The sequence below is a fragment of the Xiphophorus couchianus genome, chromosome 4 (genome assembly GCF_001444195.1).
Source record: "Xiphophorus couchianus chromosome 4, X_couchianus-1.0, whole genome shotgun sequence".
Lineage (NCBI taxonomy): Eukaryota > Metazoa > Chordata > Actinopteri > Cyprinodontiformes > Poeciliidae > Xiphophorus > Xiphophorus couchianus.
The window spans coordinates 9,231,096-9,248,513 of record NC_040231.1 but is presented as its reverse complement, the minus strand read 5'-3'; the positions used below and the strand labels follow the sequence as shown (position 1 = coordinate 9,248,513).

The 17,418-nt window shown below is 39.9% G+C and overlaps 1 protein-coding gene across 2 annotated transcripts in view; it reads left to right on the top strand.

Annotated features, from left to right (window-relative positions):
* Positions 1 to 307: 307 nt before the first annotated feature.
* kctd15b (potassium channel tetramerization domain containing 15b) overlaps positions 308 to 17,418 on the top strand; it is a 32,235-nt gene continuing 15,124 nt past the window's right edge. Inside the window, exons 1-3 of one of the 2 annotated variants that reach the window (XM_028016128.1) lie at positions 308 to 1,168; positions 3,448 to 3,623; positions 11,456 to 11,600. In XM_028016128.1, the coding sequence (XP_027871929.1) occupies positions 1,160 to 1,168; positions 3,448 to 3,623; positions 11,456 to 11,600 (330 nt within the window). In that variant the 5' untranslated portion in view covers positions 308 to 1,159. The other variant, XM_028016127.1, reaches the window with a different exon arrangement.

The following is a 17,418-nucleotide window of genomic DNA, read 5'->3' as shown; positions in this document are numbered from 1 at the left end:
AATTATTCACAGTTATTTACCCACAAATAAACAAACACGCAAATAAATAAATAATCCTTTCCTAAGGTGCGAACACCTGCTTCACCCACTCTTTCTCGTTCTTCATTTCTGCGCTCGCTTTATGTCACTCTTTGCTGGGTAAAATACAATAATCAGCCTCTATCTTCTTTTCCCAAAAATAAGAAAAAAAAAGTCTGGAGGCTGCCTGGTTTTTCACTTGGGAGAGAGGAGGAGGAGGGAGTTGAAGAGGAGGGGGGTTCTGTGCAGATATCTCCATCTAAGCCCTGCGCTATAATTGAAATGGCGCATTTGGCTGCAGGCAGGTTGTGAGGGCGCTTTCTGCAGCAGCATGCATGCATGTCCATGAACGTCATTTGATTTTAATGGCCTGCAGGAAATTTGGCGTTACAACTCCAGACATTAAGGCAGGAGAGGGAGAGAGGAGGAAGGAGTGAATGGGGGAAGAGAAGGGACACTGAAAGATATTGGCTCAAGGATATCACTTCATTTTTACATTTTTTAACCTGAGACTTTATCAACAAGTTATATGCTGTCTGAGTGAAGGACTATGGCTGCTTGCGTGGTTTAAAACTTTCCATTCAGACTGGAGATGGAACTGTATTCCTTTTAGCTGGACTGCCTGAGGACCTATTACATCAGACGAAATGACAATGATTAAAATCTGCTAAATCTAAATCTGAATCTGACACTTCACTGTTTGGATTCCTGCCCCCACTCTAAATCTCAACTTCACGCCGCTCCACTTTTTCCGTCAACAAAAAAAAAGAGAGTTTTTCTATCTGTGAAGTCATAATTTGAGGAATAGTGGGGTATCACGTTCTCTTCCTTGAGAAAATTGCCCAGGCGAGAGAGTGGAGTTGAGCTAATTGTAGCCTAATCCCCGGCCCAGAGGCGCTCGGGCAGCCCGGAGCGAGAATTTTCTTTTTTAGCTCCGCTCTGTTATTTAGAGAAGGATTATTGGCTTTCTTTCCTCTCATAACAAACCACAGGGGCAGTTTTCATTTAGGCAAAGAAAAAAGACAGACAAGAGACAGGAAAAGGAGAAAAAAAAACCGGGAGCAGGATTCCAACAAGAGCGCACATTTTTTACGCGTATCCGAATAAGAGCGGAGAAGGGGGGAAGGAGATCATCTCATCTATGTTCAAGGTAAGGACGCTTCCTGTGCGCTTTGGTACAAAGCAGCTCCATGCGGACAGGTCGAGACAGCCTTGCAAATAGAGTCTTTAAAGCCACAGAGACTCCCCCCCTCTGAGAGCAGTCGACTTCGGCCACATCTGAACGTCTCTGATAGGAGAAAAAACCCAAACTATTTTGCGGGATTTTGGTTTTTAAAAAAGAAAAAAGATTCGTGTTAGCTCAGTTTCGGTGCGGGGAGCTGGATGCGTGTGTAGTTTTTGGAGGAAAGATTGCGGGGGTTTTAACAGCTGGGACTGACCGCCGGCACGGATTTCATCTGGACTCCCTACAATGTTTGAAACGGTAGGGTGACTATTATATTACGGAATCCAAGACTTTTTTTTTTAGTCAAAGTGCGAGCTTTGCGACTGCGCTGAGCTGCATGGGGGCTGCTGCTGGGAGTGAGGAGCCAGCAGCTGCGTTTTTTGTCTTTTTTTGTTGTTGTTTGTGTTGTCTGAACGAGTGTGAGTTTTAAAATGCAGCAGGACATTTCACGTGTATATTCGGCTTTTAATTGTGGGGCAGCAATGAGACGCCATATTGAGCATTTCGGAGATTAAAGGCAGAGCGTAGGCTTGTGATGTTCGTGCCTATCGAGCTCTTTATGTTTTCAGCCTCCTGGTGGCATTTTTGACAAGAAAATATGTCTAAATTATGAGACATCCGAGTTTTGAAAGTTGTTGCTGTGGTTTTGTGGAGCGATCTGCCACATATTGACTGCTGGTAGGTTAGAAGAAGCAGTTTAAGTAAAAAAAAAAAAAGACTGCTGATTGAGTGTGATTAGCAAGGCAAGAAGGTGAATTATGGGTCTAATTTTCCATTTGTTCTTTATGCAAATCTTTATGCGTGATGTAGGTTTACTGACCGGACTGGTGCGGTGGATTTGAGAGAGAGAGAGAGAGAGAGAGAGAGAGAGAGAGAGAGAGAGAGAGAGAGAGAGAGAGAGGGAGAGAGAAAGAGAGAGAGAGAAATACCGGTGATGGGACAGGCCCATGTGACAGGAGCAAAAACTTTAATGTTTCTCCAATTTGTTTTTCTTCCCCTTTTTTGACCTTGAATTTGAAATGCAACCCAGTCCCCCCGTGGCGCCTCTTTCTGAGCCGTAGGGATCATTTGGATTCCTGCGCAGCTGCAAACTGATCAGTTCTGTACGTTTACTTGAAGTTTTCTTTCGTATTTTAGATATTTATAAAGTTTTTGTGTTATTTAAAATCACAGTCAACCGTGCCAGGAACTCTCATCCTTTTATGACTTAACAACTCGTTGCTAAAATGCTGCAAATCGTGATGAGGCTTTCCAGACAGCAGGGACGGATTTTGTGGCCACGTAGTGGTGTGTTGGTGAACCATTTGCGCGCAGGTTGGACACTAGACCCTCTCATCCAACCTCTCCTGTTCCTCTTCAACCACTACCAGAATCAAAACTCGCCGTGGTTGAAAATATTTTCAAAGCATTTAATCAGTTAATCAGTTTCAGCTCACTGTTCTGGCCAGTCATGCCACAATAAACTCCCAAACACCAGGCGTCTCAGAATTCTGTCAGGGTTTTTTTGTTTGGTCTTTAATGTGTTGTTGTGTAATCCTCTCCGGAGTTTTACTCACAGCATATCAACTAACTGATCATTGCCAGTCTTGTCCGTGCGTTTTGTTGCGATCTGGTGCGTTTTTACGCGCTTGGTCCCTATAAATGCAGTCACGTGAGAAGCGATCACCTTGGAGTTTTGTGCATTGGGTGAGTGTGTGTGTGGTGTGTGTGTAGCTAAGGTAAAGTTGCACCCCCTAACTTCCCTGCACTCCTCCCGCTTTTACTCCCTTCCGTCTCAGATTGGTGCTTGGTGCGTCTTGGCGCATCACGTCTAACACATAAGGCGACCTTTAATTAGAATATTGCAGCAGCAGTTTATTTTATCCCCCTGGAGGCTGACACCTAGCATCACCCACACCCCTCCTTTTCTCTCTCTCTCTTTCTCTCTCTCACTCTTCCTATCTGTCTATCTCTCTCTCAGCCCTCTTCTCTAATAAGCATCCTCCTATCCTAGCCCGCGGTGCTGCATGAAAAGATGCAAACATACTTAATTAGAGCGGTGGCAATAATTTCCAAGCTAAATATGCGACCAGACAGACATGGAAGTGATCTGATAGCATTCAGAAAGGATATACCCTCTTCTTCTCTGTACAGGCTCACTGTGTAGTGTTTTTCGCCCCTCCTTTACCTTTGTTCCCATGGCTTTTCTCTACACTTGCTTTCAGGAGGGAAGAAGCATGTCACGGCTGTCTCTGACCCGGTCCCCGGTCTCTCCCCTGGCCGCTCAGGGGATCCCTCTGCCGGCTCAGCTGACCAAGGCGAACGCCCCCGTGCACATCGACGTCGGAGGACACATGTACACCAGCAGCCTTGCGACCCTCACCAAGTACCCAGACTCCAGGTAAGAAGGGTGCATTTATTATCCCTTTTTTTTACCTGATTGACTAAGTTCAGTGAATTAGGTTTTTTAAAAACAGCAACTCATTAACAACTACTGACAAATGAACAAGTGATTACTAATTATCAAACCCATTTAATTCAATCAAACAATGGAAAACACGCACTTATTTAAAATCGAATAAACTGATGGTATTGTTTCTTTAATTGAGGAACCGGATATAAAATTATTTAACCAGCGTCACTGTCGCTCAGCTGCTGTGTAACTTCTACAGTGAAGTCAGTTTAACAGCAGAGATGCACTGATCGGGTTTTTCCTGACCGATACCAATTTTCTCTGAGTTTTTTTGTTCTGGTTCATAATAAGGATTATAGCATACAAATAGTTTAATAGTGGGGGACGTTTTGACGGGGAAAAAACTATATTGAACATCATAACTATAAATCAAATCATTTGCTTATGTATTTTTTAAATGAAACTTTAGAAAGAGCCCCTGAGTAAAATATTTTTGCTGATCAAATTAAAGATAGAACATTGTGGATGTTTTTTTTTCTTGAATCATTTATTGAATAAATAATTTTTTTGCTGTGTTTTATTTGCTGATTTATGGGTCCATTTCTGACCAATTGAGCAGTGCACTCCTGTTTCAAAACTTGTGAAGCAATGTATAGACATTTTAATTCCTCTCTAATCTGAGCTTTTAAACATTTAATTTCATGGTTGTTAGATTGGTTTTGTTATTTTTACTGTTATTAAACTTAATATGTCTCAGTCAAGAACCCATTGAATAATAACAAACTGCCTTCTGAGGTCAGACGTATCGGTCTTTGAAATTTTTATTTATTAATTTATTTCAATATAAACTCAGGCTCGTGAGGATGCTACATATTGACCTTTTGCTGATTTATGATCGGTTTTATTATTGTTATTATCTGTACTTTAACACTGACTTGGCCTCAGGACAATTTAATACTGTCGAGTGATTTAGTTAATAATGTTTTAGCCTGTGCTCCAACTCCTGTCTTACTTTCTGTTTTCTGCAACACAGGATTAAATGACAGATTAAGTTTAGCAGGAAAACTTTTACTTTTTGAACTCCAAGTTTTCCGCCAGACAATCTCGTATACATAATAATAATAATATTTTACGCATAAATTTAAGAGAAGAAGGAAAGGACAAGGTTTGATGAGTTGCAAAATTAATTTATTTTATTAACATAAATATTCTTTATTTTTATGACATCATAGAGGCCAGTTTTTAATGTCACTCATTCCTGACCCCACCTTTAAATGCTATCACATATTTACTTGAGATAAGGAGAGATACAATAATTTAAAAATGCTGTACAATTTGTACCCCAGGAACTAAGCAAACATATTCAAACATATTATTGAAAAAGGTTATCTTTGTTTTTGAAAATATGAATATACAGACTATTATCCTAAAATGACTAAAGGCTTAAATTTCAGGTTCTGGGATAGCAAATAAAACTTCTTACCTTCTGTTCTAGCTTTTGGTTTTAGTGTCCCACTCCACTTTTTATAGTGGCCCACATCTGGACATAGCTTTCTTTAGGCACAGCTGCCAATAAAGCAGTTTGATACTGGCTCTTCACGGTTTTAGCTGGGATGATTCAGATTTGAAAGAACTAGTTGAAATAATCTATTTCATCTCATTATTAGCTCCATCCTGAAACGGTTACTCCACAATCCATAGCTCTGAAAGCAAACTAAACTAACTCTGGAGCCTCCACTGATTCGAAATGTCTCCCCTTACGTTTTACAGCGTTTACGTCTAATGCACAGTGTCATTTGTTGCATTGTAGTGCCTTCAGTTGTGCATCAGCTGAGTCCCCAGTGGACCAAGGTAAACAAGCACCAGAGGATTTGCCAAATTGGCTACAAGAAAACCATCCGTGTAATCCCTTGGTAATAAAATTATGATATTCAGTAAGTCAACTGACAGAAAATCCCTGACAGCTTATTCTTTTATCCCACTGCAACATAACATGAGTTTAAAAAAAGAATGAAAGACAACGTCTCTGCCCAGGCAGCAGTTTAATGTTGTGTTTTTTCTCATCAAGATGATTTCCTGCGCACACTTTCAGCTGTACTTCAGGTTCATGCAGTGGGTAGTTTATTGTTTATGCTGCTGTGCTTCTCCACTGGTGTAAATTTACACCATACAAAGAAGTTACTAAAGCGGTGACACACACACACATACACACATGCATGCACAGTTCAAAGTCAGCACAAAGCCAGTCGGAGCATCCACACTGTGCTTTTACAGTGGGAGTAAAGACTAGATATCAGTGGAAGTTGGTTGGAGCGCTCTTTCCTCTTCCTCTTCTTTGCACACATGCTCCTTTCCTTCTTTTCTCTCACTCCCTCTATCTGTCTCTTGCTGTTTCTTTCTCACTCTGGATCACACACACAAACACACGCACATATGCATACACTCATTGTTTCGCTCCCTCTCCCAGCCTCCTCAGCGTACAGTTGCCCTCAGGGCTCCACTTTCCACTGAAGCCAGAGGAAGGAGGGGCCCCTTTTGTGTGAATTAGGATAATGGCTGACAGCAGAAAGCAAAACAATTACACTGGCATGAGCATGTGTGCCGCGCTGAGCCGCGTTTGGTCGAGCAGGGCACCACGGGCGGAGCGCTGAAAACGTGACAACCGAGTGAGAGCGGGGCTAAAAGACTTTTGAAGTCGCTGATTACTTTTAATAGATTGGCCCCTAAATAATGCAGCGTGCCAAGAGAAAGTTAGTCTAGTAACTAATGTGCGGATATTCATCTTCTTCTGTGTGGGCCATATTAAGGGACAGGGGTCATGAAACATTGATGTGCACTCTGTGTAGCTCTCACAGAGGACAGCCTCAGCGTCACTCGAACAGAAGCTGAAGAAATTAGGGGAAATGTTCCTGAGACATGGAAACTGTTCTGGACATTTTTATTTTCCTGTAAAGTTTTTAGTGGGCAAAAGCGAGACATCAAGAAAACATTTGTAGTCTCTACCAATTGACCTGACTAACAGTGAGATTCTTCAGCTGATGTAAGCTTAAGCAAAAAAAAACAAAAAAAACAGTAATTTTGTTGTATTCTACTCTGAAATGTTATCTAACAACATTCAGGTGTTTCAATGCACCACAATTAAAGAAAATTGTCCAAGGAACACTCTGGAAGTTTTCCCACCTAAACAACACTTGTGATAAACTGGTTCTTGTGCTTAGCTCCAACTCTTTGTTCTTTTCTGGCACCGAAAAAGTGATGCCACCTTGGCTCCAATTGTAGGCTGGAGCAGAGGAAAGAACTGGAGGCGAAATTATAAGAAGCAACAACCAATCAAAATGTAAAGATTGCAATGTCTAAAACTTCAATGCTGCTATTGTTTTTCATTTAGTAAAGTGTCAAAAACAGTGAGAAACAACAGCTTCAACAAAAATTTAAAATGAACGTTGATTTTGATATCAAAGTCAGGGTATCAAAATGTGCTTACAGTCTATAAGCTAATCCCATAAATGCAAAATCAAACTCTATTCTTAAGATCGTAACGCATTACTTAAACATATCATTTATATGCTGTAATCCCAAAACCTGTACCTTTTTAACAAAGTTAGTACATACTTAAAAATCAGCTGAATCAAAAACTATACTTGAGTTATGCCTTCTGGTGGAGGATACAAGTGCTACAGGTGTTATCTGTCAGTTTTATTAAATTTAAATAAATACATATAGACATAAATTATATTATCCAAAGAGAAATATATAAATAAACAGATATTAAACAAAACAGCAACAGGTAAAAGCAACAGAGTCATTCAGTAAATATTAAATGTCTATTAAAAACAAATGTGATTTTCTAATCATATAGTTGTGTGTTTTACTGGTCTCTACATAGGATGATTTGTAGCGGCGTTTTGATGTGTTTACCTTAAATACTAAAGTAGAAACAGCTGTTTATGTTTAGATTTGATTGTAAAAATATGATTTTTGTTGTAAAGCACCTCTCTTTGCTGTGATCCTTATCTATAATTCAATATAAAACTGACAGAGGATCAAATATTTAATGGATGAAGTATTTACACTGATGTAGCACTGTGGCTAGGAGTTGCCTCTGTGGTTGTGGAAAACCAAACCAGCTAAGATTCACACCAGCCTCAGTTAGACTCAGCATCCTTAATTGTTTAATTGTGATAAATATCAGATTAATTGTCGTAAATATCAGATTTGAACGAAGGACGAATTAGGAATCAGCTGATTTTAACCATAGAAAACGTGTCGTTGTCAGTGTTGATTGTTCTGATGTTTAAAATGGAAAAGCATTTAGACTTTGAATGAAGCTTCAACTTTTTATATCTGATTTGATTATGTTTAATATGACCATTAATTATTGCAAAATAATAAAACAAATATTTTAATTGAGATGATTTAACCATACTGAGGTACTTTGTTGGAAATACATTTCAGTTCTTCAAACATATTTTCATATCTAGCTTTACATTGTGATCAATACATTTTGTTTCTGGTAAAATACAAATTTAGTAATTCTTGGCATCATTGTATTTGTCAATAAGCTTCAAGGACGTTTTAGAGTTTATATTCTTAAAATCTGCTATTTTGGACCAACGCTTTCTTGTGTAGTATATGTTTTGGTTAGTTTTTTAATTTGGGCATTTGGTAGGAATATTTTCCCCTTTAGTAACTTAAAAACAGCGCCTTTAGGACTGATGACTGTTTATGTAACACATACAGTCATATCATGGTTATGCAGTAGGAATAGGTTAGTAAACCTTAATTGGTCAGCTTTTTGATGAAAAGTTTTAACTACTACTTGAATTAATGGATAGTGGAGAAGAGGGGTAAACCATTCTGCTTTAAAAAAGTAAAGCTACTTTTTAAAATCTGATTTCAAGTTCTTGTTTTTGAAGAACCGTCCCTTAATGACTGAATGACTCAGAATCAGGCAGGGCCACCTTCACTTCCTGCTCTCTAGTTTCCATCTTTTAGAAACCTTCAGATGTCAGAGCGATTTGACTTTCAGAGATCTGTCCGTGTGTTTGTGCTCCTCCATAGTGAGTTATCTCCATTAGGTGACCGTTCGAGGTTTAGCTTCCTTATAGCATAACAGAAACGAGGGCAAGGTCTTATTAGCCCAACATCAGAGGGTGATCTGCTCTCTCTCCTTACAGTGGTCAATAAGACAGGAAATGCATGATATCAGTTCAGTCGATTTGCCATTTAGAGTTGCTGTCTGAGATTTAAGCGTTCCCTCCATGTGCTAAACTCAAACACCCAGCTTCTTCCTTCTCTCTGACTCTGTTTTTATTTAAGTTTTACATTTTTGTCTCAGTTCACCACTCCTTCATTCCTAATCTTTGTTCTACTCTGTTTTTCTCTCTTAGCCCACCCCTCCCTGCTCATCTGTCTGCTCTTTTTTTGTTGTTTATCTCATCTCTTAATTTTTCTACATAACCACTCCCTCACCCTTTTCTCACCACCTACCTGTTAATAACATCCCCTCCGTTCATCCCCCCTCTACTCACACCTCCAACTCAGGGATTTAACAAAAAGGGAAAAAATGAACCAACAGACAAGAGGGAGTGGTGGAAAGGGAAAGAAAAAGAAAAACAGGCAGCATTTTAATTGCTTTTTAAAAAAAAAAAAAAAAAGTGGAGATGAAAAACAGAGTTAGCCTGGAGGGGTATGGTGAAATTCTAGCTGGAAGAATTGCAAGACCATATGAGAAAGGAACACCTCGGGCCAAACAGGGAGATGAGTATTGGTTTTTTATAAAGCATTTTGCATCGATTTCCAGAGAGAAAGCAAGCAAGGGAGAGGATGGAGACGGGGTGCGAGAAAAGAAGAAGGAAGGAAAGAAAGAGAAAAAGAAAGAAAGAGAGACAGAGAGTGAAAAAGATGAAGAATGGCAGGAGGGGAGGGAGAAGCGTCTTTGCTTTCTCACACAGAAAACAGAGGCGGCTAGTTTGACTTGATCACTCAAGCTAAAAGAATTCATAAGACACAAGCTGGTTGTAAATTCAATAAAGTGAATTTGTGGTTGGAAACACGACTGCTTTTGGTATCCTGACATTCCTTCTCTTTTTTTAGTGGAGGTGCACTTATCAACCTTTTTCTTTGAGGTCTGAGCTGCCAATTTTGAACAATTCAGTTTTCTTCCCTGAAGAAACATCTACTGCTTGTCCTTCGATAAGACAGAATTTATGCATCAAAATATTTGACCATAATCTTATTCTGATATTTACTAAACCTAAAGAAGTCAAATGAAAGTACAATCTGCAAGTTACAAACCAAATATGTTGAAAATGTAAAAAGTAGGATTTCTCAGCATTCAACATTTCAATCGTCAGAGTCAATCTAGAGAAAAATTGGCTGACTGACTGGAACAACTTTAATTTTAAGTGTCTCCAACTAAGTTTATTAACTCCAGGACTGAAGGAAGCATCGGCTGGCCAATTTGTACATTTCTTTTATGATTTCTCTTGTCACCACCGGTTTGTCAGCCAGCCTGGAATCTGTTGATATGATTTAAACCCTGATTACTTCAAAAAAACCAAAAAATAAACAGATAACGATTGCAACGCAGTGGCCTCCCAAGACCTCTTTGTCAGTGAGCTGCAAATGTGTAGTGAATTTGTAAAAGTGGTTTGGTGCTGCAGATTGTCCACATTGTTTATTCACGCCAAGCAGACAGTTACAGTTAACGGTTAAATAAGGATATGTAGCAACTACAAATGAGCAAACAGATAAAGTGGAGGTGTTTAGATTAGATTATTAAAGTGAGAGTTGGACCTGCAGGACACCGGCATGAAGGCAAGGGGGTGGGGATAAATATCTGTCCATGGGTATCTGGAGGCGTGGGCCAGCACTGTGTGATGAAAGTTTAAAGATAATAACAATTTCTACTCTTTGCCTTGATGAGCCCCTGTAGCCAACATCAAATAAGGTCTTAATCATGCAGTACACTGAAGGACGGAGGGGGGGAATCAAGATACTGAACAGCAACAAGTGTCTAATTACTAAAACAAAGTTGGCTATATTTAGGTGAATGCTTAAAAGTCTGAATCTAACTAATGTTTTCTTGTTAATTATCATGATTTATAATATGTAAAAAAACTGCAGTATGAGCAATGTCAGTGTCATTCACTGAAATGTAGCTTTGTTGAGGTTTTTTATTGGGTGTGCATGTCTGCTCTACAACATTTACAACAACATATGCATTTTCAACATATTTAGTTATTTGTTGTTTTGCTTTTTGCTTTAGGGTCATCTCTCTCTTCCAGTGGCAGATTTGTTAAACATTTTCCAAATTGCAAGTCAGGCCGCTTTGCATACAGTAGAGTGCTGCTACTAAATTCTATTTAAATTCATAAGAAAGTTAAACTGTAACAGTAAAATATATTTTTTTTCCGCATGCTTCCCTCATTTTAGCATGTGGCCCTTCCCCATTTCCTGCCTCTGATTCATTTGCACCCCTCTGACAGATGGAATAATAGAGCTGTAATGCTACATTCATACTATTAATTTCTGTAAGTACACGCAGCAGACGTGTGTGTGCGTGTGTGTGTTGTTTTAATCTCTCTGCAGAAGGGACACTTCAAACAAGTCTGGAATGGGGGAACTGTGCCTTAAGCCCCTTGTTTCAACCTGTGATGCTAATGCATTTCAAGCTTAGTGCTAATAAAATTGAAAAATAAATGGAGGGTAATTGTTTCATGCATTTGAAGGGAGCTGGCTCATTCCATTATGTGGTTGTGTTTGTGTGTGCGGCTGTCTCTCGGCGTGTGTGTGTGCGTGTTTGTTTCAATTTTCAGAATCAGTCGCCTGTTCAATGGCACCGAGCCCATCGTGTTGGACAGCTTGAAGCAGCACTACTTCATAGATCGGGACGGCGAGATATTCCGCTATATTCTCAGTTTTCTGAGGACCAGCAAACTGCTGCTTCCAGAGGATTTCAAGGTATTTCTGGATTGTGTGTTTCTGTCCGTCTGTCTTGGAAAACCTGAAGTAGTTAAAGGCATAAGTGATTGGAAAGTGAATTATTTTAGATTTTCAAAAATGACACACTTCGGTTTACTCACATTTGTGCTTTTTAATGCTTCTCTGTCCTCTCAAGGGATTTAAAAAAAAATTCTATTAAACTACAATGCTCTGCAAAATTGTCCATAACATTTGAACTTTTTAGCATTTTATTATTTTACTGCTGCAAACCTCAATGTATCTTTTTAAATGTGTGTAATTGTCTAACACAAAGAAGAATATATTTTTTTTAATTATAAAGTGGAAGGAACATAGTTTTGAGAAATAAAACTGTTTTGCATTATGTTCTGCCCCTCTGGGTCCATGCAAGGTCAAACAATCAATCAATCAATCAAGTTTATTTGTTTAGCACATTTCAGCAACAAGACAGTTCAAAGTGTTTTACATCATAAAAAACACAAGAATGCAAAGTCATAAAATACAACACACAGTAAACCAGTAAACATTACAATTCGTCAAGTTCCTTCGTTACACATCAAAATGTCGTAAGCAACTCTAAACAGAGTTTTTAGTCAATCTTTTTGGGCACCAGCTTCAATATCTACAGTATATCTACACAATAAGACATCATCCAGTTTTCTGAAGAGTTTCAATGAACAACAATTTTCAAGTCTTATCACACAATCTTAATTGTATTTAAGTTTGAACTTTAACTAGGCCACTCTTTTAATACATTGCTATGCTTTGCTCTAACCATTATATTGTTTGGCTTCATGCTCATTGTCCTGCAGGAAGGTGAACCATTAGAGTGAAGAAGATTTCTTTTAGGACTTCTTCTTTTAACCTCCACCATGTTCACATGAACTCTTTACCATCTTCTTGGTTCCTTTTGAAAAATTCATCCTCAGCAAAGTGCTGTTACTACCATGTTTTACTGATGCGTTCAGGATTCATATGCAATGTTTCTGTGAAACAGTGTTTTGTTTCTCAGCTAAAATGTTTAATGTGGGACTGCACAGTTGGCAGCACTGTTGCCTTGCAGCAAGAAGGTCCTGGGTATCCCGCCTCTCGCCCGAAACGTTAGCTGGAGATAGGCACCAGCACCTCCCGCCCTCACTAGGGACAAGGATGTTAGAAAATGGATGGATGGATGTTTAATGTGGTTCTCAGCTGACTGGAGCATCTTCTTCCACAGGTTACTGGATTTTTGTGGCCTTCGTTCAACAATTCGATTTTCTCTCCACTCTTCCATAAGAGGCCAGATTTATAGAGTGCACACCTAATAGTTCTCATACAGACGTATTCTTCCACTGTGGATATCAGTGGAACCTTTCCACAACTTCCTCGGTCTTCATGTTGCTGATTACTCACTAATGTTCTCGAACAAACCTCCAAGGGCTTCAGGGAACAGCTGTTCTTAAATTACACACTAGTGGGCTTTATTTGCTCACACTCAGATCTTTTTTATAGTTAGTTGATCTATCACATAAAATGCCAATAAAATACGTTGTAGTTTTTGTAACATTTCTAAACTGTGAAAAACTTGACTGATATTGTTCAGTTTAACTGTGAATGCATTCATCAGTGCACTGCTCCTTTACACTTTATGAACCACCAGATCCACTTAAGCCTTACTGAGAACTCACACTGGGTTTGTGTTTCAGAGCTTGATTGATGAAGTTTATTCTAAGTAGAAACAGGCACCATAAATTATAGTTTCTTATCACACTTGGCCTGTATTAGCCGATCCAAAGCACATGTCCGTATCAACCAAACACACACTATCTAGTTGTGTATCAAATAATGTTTTGCACATGTCAGTTTCCTATTGGTGATGTTTTTCTGTACAACAGCACATCTTTTGAAATGCACTGCATATAAAAAGTAACATTTATGCACAATAGCATACTGTATATGGCTTTGCATTAATGACTATGCCTACAGCTGGATCCTTCTCAAGGTTTTATTTGGTGCTACGGTTTCCTAGGTGTACACTTCTTTCCGTTGCGCAACCTAAAGTGACCTTTTCACTCGTTCATCTTTCCCCACAAGGTAGCAAGGCGAGGCCAAGCCACTCAGAGCCGGGGGCCTGCTCCCTGGGCCCCATGGATAGTAGGAACAAGAGCCAAACCTCAGACAACAGAACATGACATGAAAGCCCCGCATATTTTGGCAGAGGATTGCCTGACTCATAGCTGATTACTTTTTTCCTTTTGCATCCACTCTCCCCTTTGCTGCTCTACCCTCCCCTCCCCCTTTCCCTTGCTTTCTGTGAAGTCTTGACAGTCCAATCAGGCACCACGGTTTACACAGAATGCGTTAGACTTCATTGTTTCGACTCATTACGACCCACTCGCATAAGCCTGTGTTGATCTGCATACCTTTCAATTTGCGTGAAGCCAGAAGAAAAAAATGCAAATAGTGCGAGGCGGAATTGAGCATGTCCTTATCTGAACACAATCAGGCTTGCCGTCGCCGCAGGGCCGGGTCTGTTTCTGCTGCTGGCAGCCGCGGCGCAGTGTGTTTTGCTAAATCAATGTGAAAGTCTGAGCAGAATAGGAAAAGACTTTTTTTGCAGCTTCTATCAGTGGAACAAAATATTCCCTATTAATATCCTCCCCTGGACTCATTATTCAAACCACAATTAATCAGGAGAGTGTAAGCAATGCTCAGTCACAGGGAGGGCATGGTTTAAAAGTGGAGCGAGTTAGTGGTGTTCATGTCAGATTATTCAGTTAAATCGACTTCTTCTTTCTTTATGTGTAGTGTTGTTATTCTTGCGACTGATCTGCATTATATGGGAGTTGGCTGTATCTTACTTACAGCGGCTTGTTTAATCAACATCCTGCAAGCTTCTACTTGTGTGGTTTTAGTCACTTTTTTCAGTTTAAGAGACACAGCAGGTCTTTATTAGTCAGACTCCCTCATAGTGACATCCTCCATCATTTTTCTCTCCTTCTTGTCTTTATCCATCTGTCCCTCCCCCTGTCCTTCCCTGAAATGTTGCCTTGCCGTAAGGCTATCAGGTCGGATCATTATTTTGAAGCTCAAACGGGCTGTCTGGACACAGGATTGGGGGATGAATTGTCTCGTAGAGCTGGCAGCGTTAACAGCAGCTTCAGCAACCAGGACAGAGCTGTTGGCCTTGTCTCCCTCTCATCCTCACCTCAGCACTTAGGATTACTCTGTTGTTTTCTACGCTGCTCAGGATGACTAAAGTGCCTCGCAGACAGACCCCTGTTAAAAACATATCCATCCATGGCTTCAGACCTGTGAAGGATGAGGAGCTACACTTTGATACAGAGAGCCGCCTGAAGGGAGGCGTCTCGCTATGAGTTTTGTCAGCAGCAGCAAGAAGGCCGACAGAAAGGGGGAAAAAAAGAGAGAAAAGGGAGGAGAAAAAAGGGGAAGAAATGGGCCCACCATTCCTCGTTCGCGATCTGAAATCCTAAATATTAGAACTTGAGCTTAAGATGTGTTGCGTCAACTCTGAGACCAGATGGAGTTGTGTTTGGGTGTCGCTCCCACGTCTCAGATGAAGGCACAATTCAGATGAAGGGGTGAAGAGTGACAGGATGTGACAGAATTATGTTTGCTGCCATCTTTTGTTTGTGTGTCCTGCAGGAGGCAACAGAGGTAAAGATAAACAAATGAAACACTATCACAACTACAGTGCTTTTAAAAATGTTTAATACCTGTTTAGCTACCACCACAATCCTAAATATGTTTTATTGAACTTTAATGACCAGCAAAAATCAGTGCCAGGTATTTTGAAGTTGGCACATTGTTTCCACATTGCTTTACAAACAAAATTTGAAAAAGGAGGAGGGTGTGCATAGGTATTTAAAGTCCCTACATAAAACACTTAAGAAGTCGCCTAATTAGTGAATAGAGTCCACCTGTATGTTACTTAATCTCATTATAAACCCAGCTGTCCTGTGAAAGCCTCAGAGGTTTGTGAGAGAACATTAGTGAACAAACCCAAAGACCAAAGGATGCAGCAAACAGGTCAGGGATGAAATTGTGGACAAAATTTAACACATAATTAGTTTATAAAACAATTTTCCGAGCGTTGAACATTTCATAATGTACTGTTCAATTTATCATTTGAAAATTGTAGATTTTCAATGATGGATTGAAAATCATTTGAAGATGGCAGTGCTGTAAAACTACCAAAACATGGCTGTTCACCATAGCTAACAACCAAGAGGTTTGTGGTAACCGTGGGAAAGCTGCATAGTTCCACAGGTCAGGTGGGATAATTTATTGACAAGACAAATATTCTCCATGAAAATACACTTCTAAATGTGGAAGAAGCTGACATGGTCAGATGAGTCTAAAAGCAAACGTTTTTGGCCTAAATGTGGACAGAAACAAGGTTTAATCATATCTCTTCTACGATGTCTGTCAGATGTCACAGATGAGACACCCGTGATTTCCGTCTCATGTGATTTCACTGAGACGGAAAAAATGGGCTCAGTTTCTGGATGTGCAAATCTCTTAACAACATGTAGTGGATTTTAAAGAAAAGTAGTTCAACAATATGTCGAATCAGTTAGACTAAAAAGCAAAAGTACTTCTGCAGCATTGTATGAGTTGCGTTCACTGGATGAAGCATATACAATTCAATTCATATACAAAAATTTGCATTCTTACTTTTCAAAGGTTTTTCGGATGCTGTTGTACCTCATGTTCTTGTTTGGCTAATAAATATAAACAGACAACGGTTCCAGCGTGGATCTCAGCAACATGCGCATAATGTAGAGAAAATATCTGCGTGTCAGGGATGACAGTTCACAAACAATGACTGGATTAAGCTGTCATTCTTTTTCCTTCAGAGACACTAATCAGAACAGAGATGGATTAATTACTGATTGTTTAGCAAAAAGATTTGCAGGGTTTAGGTGTAACCTAATTAGATCTTGTTCTAATAGGAGCTTAACATCTCAACACGAACCTTATTAACATAACCCCTGATATTCCCAACCCTCCCACCCCCCTATATGAGGAATCTATTAAAAGGCTCCTTGGCTGATGACTGTCCTCATGTTCACTTGCACATTTCTTACTCCTCCCCTGTATTTTCTATGGTAGTGGTGAGTGATGGTGCCATCTGGTCTTGTGGGAAATTAGAGGCAAGCGCACTGGGGCAAATGGCCCCCAGCTAGCCCTGCCCAGGAGTGAGAGGGAAGCAATCTGCTGCAGACTGTCTGCACACAAGAATGCACCATCACACTTTGCTGGAGCACCACTGATGGCCTTTCTGGAGTCAGCTAGCCAAAACATGCTAAAGGCCAGCACTGCTCTGCCAAGAGCCGCAGTGGAGGAAAGCTGCTATGCTTTGTTAACTGAGAATGTTGTCCTGCTGGTTGCAGGCCATCACTGATCATAGTTTATTGTTTCTCTCTGCCGAGGATGTGTTGTCACTCCTGAAGGCAATTAAGTTTACATTTTGGCTACGTTTACACAGCACATCTTGAGCTGCATTTCCGGTTGTTGCTGAAATCCATTTTTTTATGCTTGATGATTCATACCACTAATTAAACCACAGCGCAATGAAACTCCTGTGTGAAAGGTTTACGTTCCCAAAGCGACATGCATGTGCGGAAGAGGAACTCTGACATCACACAGCAGCGCTTTGTTTACGGAAATAATAGATAGAGCCGTTTATGGATCAATTTTAAAGTTTATTCAACAATGAGAGCAGAAAGTCACAAGACGATAACAACATAAAACGAGTTAATAACACGAAAGCGTAACTAATAGCAATGATCCTTTGTGAAGCATTGACTGCAGC